The sequence below is a fragment of the Panthera uncia genome (genome assembly GCF_023721935.1).
Source record: "Panthera uncia isolate 11264 chromosome C1 unlocalized genomic scaffold, Puncia_PCG_1.0 HiC_scaffold_3, whole genome shotgun sequence".
Taxonomy (NCBI): Eukaryota; Metazoa; Chordata; class Mammalia; order Carnivora; family Felidae; genus Panthera; species Panthera uncia.
The window spans coordinates 85,277,103-85,288,652 of record NW_026057584.1 but is presented as its reverse complement, the minus strand read 5'-3'; the positions used below and the strand labels follow the sequence as shown (position 1 = coordinate 85,288,652).

At 36.3% G+C, this 11,550-nt stretch overlaps 1 protein-coding gene across 9 annotated transcripts in view; it reads right to left on the bottom strand.

Annotated features, from left to right (window-relative positions):
- Positions 1-3,031: 3,031 nt before the first annotated feature.
- Positions 3,032-11,550, bottom strand: part of GTDC1 (glycosyltransferase like domain containing 1) — a 391,227-nt gene continuing 382,708 nt past the window's right edge. For 8 of the 9 annotated variants that reach the window (XM_049615666.1, XM_049615668.1, XM_049615670.1 and 5 more), the window contains 3 exons: positions 10,096-10,166; positions 9,302-9,393; positions 3,032-4,159 (listed from right to left, as the gene is read on the bottom strand). In XM_049615666.1, the coding sequence (XP_049471623.1) occupies positions 4,076-4,159; positions 9,302-9,393; positions 10,096-10,166 (247 nt within the window). In that variant the 3' untranslated portion in view covers positions 3,032-4,075. The remainder of the gene's footprint in view (positions 4,160-9,301; positions 9,394-10,095; positions 10,167-11,550) is intronic. The other variant, XM_049615671.1, reaches the window with a different exon arrangement.

The window sequence follows — 11,550 nt, the reverse complement described above, 5'->3', positions numbered from 1 at the left end:
AGCTCCTATCAGAAGGCACATCTAACAATAACATGTAAGACACGTAAAAAGTCAGAGTGTGAAAAGACTTTGGGTAGAATGAGCCAGCTTCAGAAATAAGCCACTAATCATAGAGTAAATGTTACTCTCCCAGTTGCATGTCTGTGCCTTCTACCATCACTCCTCTGACTTAAAAGTTAGTGTACATTTGGTGTAAATCCCATGGTTTGTTGTTGTTGTCCTGTCGTAATCACAAATGCACAAAGCTTTCAGCAGCATGTAGAATTGTATGCATGTTTTTAAACTTTCCCAGTTACATTTTAATGGACAGCCTTGAAGGGAGGATTTACCATGGAAGCATTAGTCTCCTAGGGGCGCCTGGGTGGCTCAGTTGGTTAAGCGTCCGACTCTTGATCTACACTCAGGTCATGGTCTCACGCTTTGTGAGTTCAAGCGCCACACTGGGCTCTGCGATGACAGCACACAGCCTGTTTGGGATTCTCCCTCTCCCTGCCCCTGCCCTACCTGCTTTCTGTCCGCCTCTCACAAAATAAATAAATACACTTAAAAAATAAAAGCATTAGTTGTCCTATATCTCAATTCAAATTTTAAAATGAAACGTGTTCATGTCAGTGATTTATAACATAGTCTCTTCCCTGTTAAATAAAAGATCTAATATTAAATACTACCTGATTTTTCACCGAAAGAGAGAGGCACTTAGGGTGAGACTTGTCCACAGTCAGCAGAAGAATAAAACCCATAGACTGTGTCGACATTAAAAGACAGCATGGACTCTCATTTGAAAATTGATTCTATCACCCACAGAAAGTATCTTGAGACTTAACTGAAAATTTTATTGTGGCTCATAATATTTCTGGGTAGCAGATGCTTTCTCAAAAACAGATTTTACTTTTAAAAATATCAAATATAATTAACACCTTCAACATAAAATGAAATCTTTGCTTCCAGATGCATTTCAAGGTGTTGAAATGAATCTGTGCAGCCCTGTGTGGCTGCGAGTTTCCATCGACTTCCTGATTCTGCTGCCATCTTTATGTGGCATGTCTGAAGATGTGAGAGTCAGAGCAGGGCATTCACACCTAGCCATAGTGGAAGGATTCTTACTAAACCGCAAGCTTTTTGAGAAAGGTCTTCTGACCTATTCCTGATCAACGTGGTATAAGTGAATAGGTTAAGAACCAGGTGCCCTGCTTTTTATTACAGAAACACGTAACCAGAAACACAGATTAGGTAAATTCATGGCACGTATATCCTGGATGCTGTATCAAGGTCTTGATAATGAGCAGACTTTTAAAGATACTTAAAATTGAAATTGGCTTAATGATTTATTTTAAAAGAATAAAATTAACAGGATTGAATGTTCCAAAAAAGGAAGATCAAAATTTGCAACAACCATACTCAAAATAAGAAATAATGAGAGTGTTCAATTTCTTTACTCAGAGTAAGGGAACTACGAATTAACAAGTCAACTTGTGGGGCACCTGGGTGGCTCAGTCGGTTAAGCATGAGACTTTGGCCTCAGGTCATGATCCCACAGTTTTGTGGGTTTGAGCCCCGTGTCAGCTGTGCTGACAACTTGGAGCCTGCTTGGGATTCTCTGTCTCCCTCTCTCTCTGTACCCACCTACTTCCACACTCGCGCTCTCAGAAATAAATAAATAAATAAATAAACATTAAAAAAAAGTCAACTTGTATTCTCAATTATCCTGTGATTTCAATGAAACATGGGTTAATTTACTTAATAACACTCTATCCACAAAATGGGTTTGAGAAGCACACAAAACACACACACACACTTCAAGTTTCAATTGTTAAGAATTACACATTTACAAAATTTTTTTATTGCTCACTTGCACTGAGACCAAGTCTGATAGCATAGTTCTAAGAAGTGACAACTTTAATGCAAATTTTTATTCTAGAAGGAATGCTGGGCATGGCTAACGACAAAATCTGATTTGAGTTTATGGGTGTAGGAAAAAAAAAAAACCCTCCATACACAGGTAACTTTCAACTATGTCTACACTGAGATGGGAGCCCATTGTTTTCAGGATAGTAAAACACAGTAAACTCAACACTGTTTCTTGGCTGTAAGATCATACTATTATTTCTAGAAGACATCTTCTGACTGAAGCAAATTTACTGGTATAGTTCATCTTCTTAGATGATAAACCCGGCCTAGAAGTATCTAAGAACCTCTTAGGCATATTGACATCCAGTTTGCACTCAAGAGGAGCACCCCTGGTAGATTCCGAGTTCCCCGTTTCAGACCACAAGCGACGTCAGAAATAATCCCTGAGCCCTTTGTTTTATGAGTGAGGATGTAATTTGTTCAGTGACTTCCCTGCAAGCGATACGACTCGAAGCCAGAGCAGTGATGTCCAGTCATGCGTTAAGGGTCTCACATTGGTTAGGGAGAGGACTCGGTGCAGAGACAGAGTTTGTTGTTTCTGCTTCTTAATCTTCCTGCTTTTAAATTCTCAGACCTCAGGGATTCTGAATTCCTGCCTTCTTTGATCTGTAAGATCACCTCTATCCTGAGGGCTCTCTCCGTCTGGCTCCTTGACCTTGATCTGTTTCCTGCTGACAATTTCGCTACCTGTCAAATGGGCCCTTCTAGAATTCTGAATCACTGCCTGCTCAATCTCGGATGCTTGCTAGACCAGTCAATCCTTCTAGAAGCCGGAAGGCCACACTTGGCCCCTGCCTACCCTCCTCTCCCTGGCTGTTTCTCACTCTGTAGTGTATAAAAGTTATTTGTTTCAAAAGCTAGGAAACTTACAATTTACCTGTCAGTAAACAGAAGATGGTTTATCAACAGACTTTACCTTAATGACTACAAATGTTTACCTCCTGCTTTCCAGAATGCAAAGAAAATCTTGGAAATGTCATAATATCTTACAAACATTTGCAAAACAGATCCTTGTACAACCGGAAAAGAAACAATTGTATTCGTTGTCTCTGACACAAGAATAGTGTTCAGTGAGAAACATACAGATAGATGTACACTCTTACACAGAAATGAGATATGCTAATTAAAAATTGCAGTAGGCACTTTATTAAAAATTTATTTTACAATCTAGCCGTTCAAAACATCTTTATATCAACAAATACAGCAGCTTGACTATTGGAATCATAAGTGATTTATCTTGAAAAGATCATATTTGTAGCTGGATGCAAATATTTTTGAGGAATATTTATATCAAAATTACTGTTTTTAGTAGAAGTATTTTGATTTCTCTATTTTTACCCCAGGGGAAAAAAAATTGAAACGAGTATCTCAGTGTTCATTTTATGGGCAAGATGGCTCCACTTAGTGTATTTCCCATGTTTGTCCAAATTACAGCTGTTTATCTCGCAACTTTAAAATAAATTAAATGCAAATGTAACTCTGCGGATCATGGGAATACCTGCCAGACCCCTTATTAATACCTTCACTTAAACACCCCCGTGCCAGAGAGTCATTAATTGGCTAAAATAAAAGTGCTAAAGCAGCCCTTTGCCCACAAACAACTGTGAGATGGCTGCCCAATTAGTCCGGTAGCATTCTGATCCTCCCTTCAGACCCTGTGGCCCTTTGAGGACACAAGAAGGTTCCGATGATAACCTGGCAACCTAGGTAGAAACACAGCCAAGTGCGAGCTTTTGAAGCTGCAGTTCGGCTGCCATCGTGTCGGCAAAAAGAAAGAATTCAGGCACCATGTCATCCAGTACAAAGGATAAAAACGGATTCAACCGGAAATTCAATGTGGCACCACATATGGGATACATGAGTGCGGTTATACAACAGGCCACATATTTTTTTGAACAGTCTCCTCCATGTGATGCCGAGGACATGTGTAACCATCATAACGTCTCTAGGAATCTGTATTTAATTTGAGTTGGGGTGGTGGCAGGGATGGGAGATCTGAAGCCGCCACAGGTTTGTGGCAGATGGCTCTGTGTCAGCTATGACAAGCAGCCAGGCTCAGCTTCCTCTGCAGATTTTCTTTTCTCTCTGATCAGGTAAATATGGGCACACTCTGGAAAGTTCTACAGATTCTGCCTTAGGCTGCAAGTTTGTGACTTAGCCCCATCTGTCACAAATCTTCCCTAGGTTCTGTTGTAAGCAGAGACCTGAATTTACCATGTAGGGCCGCCCAAGAAAAAGGAGTCATTTCACCCTGCGAGGGGGAGGGAGAGAAGAGAAAGCAAGGAAGAAGCATTAACAACCGAAAGACGAAAGGATGTTCAAAATTCATATTGCAAATTTGCATAACTTACGTCAATTAGATTTCAAAAAGCCACCAAGTACATGGTTCTCGAGTTTCATCAACTCAGGAAATCCCAGTTTCTGATTGGTTTAAAGTGCAACTGTATTTTCAACCGTACGGGAAAGCTCCCGATTTTTCGCAAATGGGTACATTCCACCGCACACATATTTCCTGGTTTATGTGAGCGATGACGGCTGCTCGAAGTTTATCATCCAACTTTTAACTTTTATAAACACAGGATACCCAACGCCCTTAACCCATGTTTTTGCTAATGTGAATTTTACTTTTAAGTGGCTAAGGCACAAGAGAAATGCCATTACTCCTACGTTAAACGCATAAAGCACTTTGAGTTTACAAACAGGTTTATATTCGTTATTTCATTATAGCAGTACCTCGGCGGGGGGCGGGGGGGATGCTATTAAGAATTGAGGGAGAAAAAAAATTCTTCTAAGTTTACAGATGAATCAGAGAGACAGGCTAAGAAGTTCACCTAGAGCCAGGCTACAAATGAGTAGCAGAGAAGAACAAGCCGCCAAAACCTCTCACTGTTCTTGATCACCCAAAGTGTATCTATTGTGCTGAAGGTTTTTGCTTTTATTTTACTTAGACAAACCAAAGGAAAACCAAGCCAAAAGAAATCAAGGAAGGAAGTGAAGAAGGAGAGAGGGAGAAGACTAGGGAGGAGGGAGAGAGGGAGGGAGAGAGATTGGGAAGTTGCCTTAAACTGTGCTCGTGCAGTTGAGAGATTTTTAGAAGTTCTAAAAATGTCACAAGCTTTTACGTTTTCATTTTTAAGGAAACAAGTAATGACTTCGGAGTGTTAATACAAGTGAGCAACACCTTATTGGCATCTAGAGTGTAATCTCGAATTAAAAGGGGACTATAAAGTGACCAGTCCCTTGAAGGAAACTTACAGTGGCCTGGCTGTGGTCCGGGTAGACAGAGGCTGATAGAATTAAGACAACCACAAACGGTTTCTCTGCGCACTGAATGTCAGCTGTAAGCTTAATCATTGTTTGGAGGCATTTTTAGGCAGAAATCTGAAAATTCTTCTTTCCTCCAATTAGGAGCAGGTTACAAAGGTTCCCAGAATGTTGAAGTACGTGAAGAGGAGAACAGAATAAAAACCAGCAGCTGGCATTTGAACAATCTTAAGAAACACAGGTCACTCTCAGAAAGCAGAGGAGAGAACGCATCTCTTTTTTCCCCACTCAGAATTTCGCTCAATTTGTAAATAAAAATAAATGAGAAATAGGATGGGAACGAAAAGCTATCCGGGTAGTCCGGGCAGTATCTACTTTACACAGTGCCCTGTTTGTGCCCTGCGCTCTTTTCAGTATTTGTAACAATATAAGGTCCATAATTTTTTCTCTAAAGCATTTTAAAATATAATGATGAAAAGTCTGTAGAAACATAAGGAACTGATCTCAGAAGGTTGTTGGGAATTTTCAGTAAGTAAACTCACATAGTAAAAAGGAGGCAAAAATACAACTTCATGGTGTTGAGCTTACCGGGGTTGGAAAAGGGAAAACTATTGTTAGTGTTAAGAAGTCAATCCTGGGCTAATTATTTTATGATTACTTCTAGAATCTTGTGTTCAAGTTAGGTTGGAGTCATAAAAAGCTCCCCATCGTGGATGAAATGAAACCTATTTTTAATCTGTGTGACAAGTATGTGGCCAATGTGTCTGAGCTGCTCAGAAAAGGAAGTGTTCTGAAAGTACGAGAAAGCTGTAGTCAATGACTAAACTTGGATGTAAACTTTTTAAAGAGGTGGTTTAGATTTTTTAAATTATGAAAATGGTTTTAGATTTTTAAAATGCTTAAAAAACATTTAATTTCAGTATGCATTGTATTTCTCTTAAGAAAGATCTTAAGAAAAGTGTGTGTGTGTGTGTGTGTGTGTGTGAGAGAGAGAGAGAGAGAGAGAGAGGGAGACAGGGAGAGGGAGGAGGGAGAACATACTTGCATGCATGTGAGGAATTTAAACATTTCAAATCTGAAACCATTTCAGGTGAGAAGTCATGGGCACAGTGTTCTGTAGTAGAAAGAGCCACTTTAAGAAAAAAAAAGTATCCAATTCTGTTTCTGCTTTTCAGTTACTAGCATTCTGTTTCAAATCCTGCTTCAAGTTATAGCCCCCAAACTCTCACTCATATTGAAAGTATAATGTCTCATGTGAGAAGAAAGCCAAGTGTTAGTAGCCTTATTCTAGTCATTAAATTTCTAAGTGTGAATCCATATGAAAAATCCTATCCTAAAGTGAACCCTATGTGAAAAGCAGTTGAGATGATTTTAAAATGTAAACTTTTGACAAAAAAAGAGAGTAAGGTGTAAAAATGTAAAAGGAGCAAATTAAAGAATTCAGTGACATTCTATCCTTTTAGATCTTAGAAGCATATGTTTTATAAAAGCAAAACAGCACTGTCCAATGGAATAAGTCTAAAAAAAACCCCAACATTCTCGTTAACAGTACACACAAAAGACTCTTCCATTGCATAAGAAAAGTAAGGAAAATACTGCCTTGGGGGGAATAGTTCTCTTGTATTTAGTGAAGGCAAAGGTCACCAGAAAATGTGCATATTTATAAACCATAAGGTGAAAAGATAGCATAGCTGTTTATATCTTAATTGTAAAGTTTTAGAAGGCATCCTTTTTCTGTTTTGGCTCTACATCCTATTACAATAACCAAACTAAATCTGTGGTTCTTTCCTGTGGTTTTTTTTTTTTTTTACCAGTTTCTCCTGAAAAATGCATCACAAAGCTCGGTTACCTTAATTCTTGGACTAATTTATTAATTTTAAGACTAATATTCAGATATAATATCATCAAGATCTATAAATGAGGGCACCTCTGAAAGCGTATAATAGACTTATAAGAAAAAAAAATCCACGGCAAAAATACATAAAAAAGAATTATACATACAAATTCCTATAAATGCTTACACATGAAATATTAATTTATAAAACTTGGAGCTGGAATACTTGAGGATGTTCGGTCTAAAAACATATGTAAAAAGTAATTACAGGAAATAACATGTAAGGCGTAGGTTATCTTTTAAGCTGTACGAAGAACAATTTGATATACTAACAGCATTACCACTGAGCTGACAATGTTTCGGAGTTTTTCCAGAAGTTGTTTGTAAAATAAATAATTATAGCTATGTTATAGAGTATCGTATTAAAATATTTCAACCAGATGTCTGTTTTCCTTTGCAACTAAAGGTAACTTGTCACAGTAACTTTTGTAATGGTTAAAAATTTCTAAACAAAGACTAACAGAGATAATGAGGCCTAACCTGAAGCAAAGTTAAAAACCGTTAAATTTTGATGGTGGGAATAGCATTATAAAACCTTCACCATTCTCTTCACAAGAAAATAAACATTTTCTTTCTTTCCTTCTTTCTTTTCTTTCTTTCTTTCTTTCTTTCTTTCTTTCTTTCTTTCTTTCCTTTTCTTTTCTTTTTTGTATCTACATGAGATGATGGATGCGAATGAAATGTATGGTGGTAACCATTCCACGATAAACGCATGTCAAGTCATTATGCGGTACTGTGGTTCGTAAGCGGACACAGTACTGTCAGTCATATCTCAATAAAACCGAAAAACAAGCACAACTTCACCTAAAATTCACCAGAAGGCGGGGAGAGATTAGTAATTTGATGGTGAACTCACTGAAGAGATCTGTGTCATATACAGAAAATAAATCCATTTACATAAATACTTCTATTTCTTCCATTTTCATAATCTGCACATTTTGATAGCCTGTCACGTGGAGAACTACTTGATTAACATTTGATACAAACCTGACCGCTACTGAACTTCAAAAATTAGGGAGTTTGGATGTAAACCTGTTTTCTCTGTGGAGCTTCCCCTGTATACGGTACAATCGTATTGACTCAAGGAGTAATACTGAAGCCTGGAACTGTTCAGTCAGCATTTTAAACTATTATGAGCTACCTTCTGAACCATTGCCAAGTTAATAGACAATGAAAGATAATGAGCTTGAAATTGGGTGTTAAATTGCATTTTTGGTTCTCTCCCTTTTTCTTGAAGTTTAACTGTTTCCTGCAGAAACAAAGTCCTGTTTTGATGTATCACTATGTAAATATGTATTTTAGGCCATGAAAAGAGAAAGGAGAGAAAAAAGGCAGCAAACTGTATTTCATGTAGGAAGGTTATACATTAACATAGGAAAATTAAAATATACTGGATTATAAAACTGCTAGATTGTAAACTATACTGAATTTATGTAAAATGAAGATGCTACATTCAAAGAATATAAAAAGGTATATTACTCATGGCCTAGAGCCACCTTCCAAACTCATAAAGCAGATTTATCCCAGTTCAATTACTTAGACTTTTAGCAGGGCCTCTTTGTGTTGTCATTTCAACAATGTAAAATTCTTGATTCAAACAACGGGAAAAAAAAAAAAAAAGATAATGAAGGAGGGGACTGCATGATGATGCTCTTTAAACTATTTTCTTTCTGCCTTTGCCATTCAGAGAGGAGACGGGCAGTGTCATTCTAAACAAACTGAGGATTTTTATGTAATTTTATTAAACCGGATAAGGGAAACATTTGATTCTTGAAAATCATCTTCAAAGTAGTTAAAAAATGAACACCAAACTTCACGAATGTCATTCACCTGAATTTTTGAGGCCTGAAGATTTCATTATGATGGGAAGAAAGGCTTATCCTCATTAGTATAATTGTGGAATCTTTCCTTTACTTCCTTTTAAACTAATGAGTTACATTAATCCAGGTTCATTTTTATAAGCCTCTTGGGGCTAAATGTAAAGGACAGTCATCTTAGAAAACAATAAATTAAAAAAAAGCATGTACCATGCATTAAGTGCACGTATTTCATAAGACCTAGGTTAATACAACTGGCATCCAGTTTAATTAATCCTTGTTAGTGTAACAACTAATATCCCTCCCTAGCATGTTTCCTTTAAACATTAGTATGTTAATTAAATGTTTTTTTTAAAAAGATTTTTCTTTGTACTTCAATATGGCATTTATACCACGTAAATCTCTCCTCAATATCTACCTTATAAAGATGTTTTCTTATAATATCTGGTCTCTTGCAGAAATTCTGGAGCCTTTTTGAAAGCTGTTCAGGTGTAGAATACAGATATTCAGCTGCAGGAAAAACAGATACATTTTTAATGAAACAAAAACCTCAAAGCACACACTCGATATTAGTCACTTTACTAATTAAAAATGCATATTGCTCTGTGCTGCCTCGTGTTTTACATTATTTAAGCATGATTTTATAAGGTTACCTCAGCTCACAAGGATGCTTAATGCTAAATAAGACTGTGTAGTTGTGCTGTTTAGACATCTCCTTTGGGTGATTAAAATACATTATTCTAATGTAACACAATGCATATGTGATATATTTAGTGATGGGAATTTTTTCAAAGAACTGGTACTATAGCCGTATGTACCCTGTGCAAGAGTTGCATATTATTAACTAGTCAATTGTTTAAATAATTTGGTGTGATTTCCAGTCCTCGATTTTTCTCTGTGTATATCATTAGAAAAAATCTGTAAGCAATCGCAGCAACACTGACCTGCTTATAGAAATCCATCATTATGGGATGTGTATGCTAACAATGAAGAATGCTATTTGAAAACTTGCTTTTTTGTTATCTTAAAAGAACAGATGGTAAATATAAGCTTACTCTAATGTATTAAAACACATAAAATTTTCCTTAACACTAACATGTTGACTTGCCAAATAAACAATTGCTCCCGCCTAAGTTTATTTTCAAACTTTCTAATTTAGCATGAATCATGTATTAAATCTCAACCAAGATGAAAGTACATTAAAGAGGCTACCTGGAAATATCTCAGGATAAACCAAATCTTTGGGACAAAGTGGGTAGCAACCACAATACACAGCTTCCAACCTAAAGAAATTTTAGAGAAGATAAAAAAAAATATTAAAAGGACATTACTCTGATAGCCAGATAGTGGTTTTGTTTGCCTAAGTTAACAGTATGAGCCCTGAGTTAACTGGGACGAAAAACATGGTCGGCAGTCCAAGCCTTAAAGCCAAAGTTGCTCTTTTAAAAGATTTTATTGATCATATATGAATTTCGTAGAACAGAACCAACAGCATATGTTTTGTTCACTGAATTAATCAAAGCGCAGCTCTGCATTTTTTTTTTTTTGTTTTTAAAATACTGTTTAACACATTTTATAATCAGCAGATAAACACATGTAACAACATGGTAAAGTATGGACAGCTTTTCTTAATAATGCTGCAAAGCCCCAGAATGTTCATTTTTCAAAAATGTTTAAATAAAATAGCAAATACTTAACTTTAACATTGTAGCCGTAGAAATGATCGAGGCACTTTTAAAAGCATCAGAAAAAAAAATTACAATCTGTTGTTGGGGCATTTTTATATTTTAAGCTCATGCTTCAAAATAATTTGTTATTTTTGTAGAATGCAAAATAATTCCCCCTTTACTGAAAAATCCTCATGGAGATTACCTTAATGAAAATTTTACTTTCTTGGCCAAAAATTCAGCTCATTTTCCATTTTATCAGAAAAGAATACTTTCTTATTAAACAAATAAGCAAGAAAGTTTCACTTTGAGAGGATTTCTCCAAGGAGCACCTATAGGAAGTTTTTTTTTTTTTTTTTTTCATGTCATAGTAGTAAGGGTTAAGCAGAGAGAAGGTATTGCATCTCAAAGGTTGTTGGCCCTGTATAATGGCTATTGATCTGACATATAATAAACCTTAAAGATACCACTGTAATTTCTGTTGGCTAGAAATTACACAGTGAAATTCAAAGCACTCTCTAAAATATGTTTATTTTATGAGAGACTTTGAATTGCATCCAAAATGTTGACCAAAGGCGGATTTTTATTTTGAACTGCAGATTTTTTTTCAACCCAAGAATAATTTGAAGTTATGTCAATGTTTACCTTGTTTGTTTACAGTGACAAAGCACATGCAATTTAAGCTGTTTTTAAGTGGGTGATGTTTTCTCTATTTTATTATGTTGACTGAAATTAGTTTAAATGAAAGGTATTTACTTTGAGCTGCAAAGTTTGGAAAAATACTGAGTTCAAAGTTTTGCTTGAGAACTGACAAGAGTTACAAGATAACATAGTGAAAAGGCACAGGATCTAGTTACCCATTATTAATTTCAAAATCCAAACTAATATCTAATAGATTTTTTTCTCTACAGACGTAGGGTATGCATAGGAATTCTTATCCCAAATACAGCTACAAACCACATGGCAACTGCATTATAAAACAGTGTCTAAAGTTTGAGCA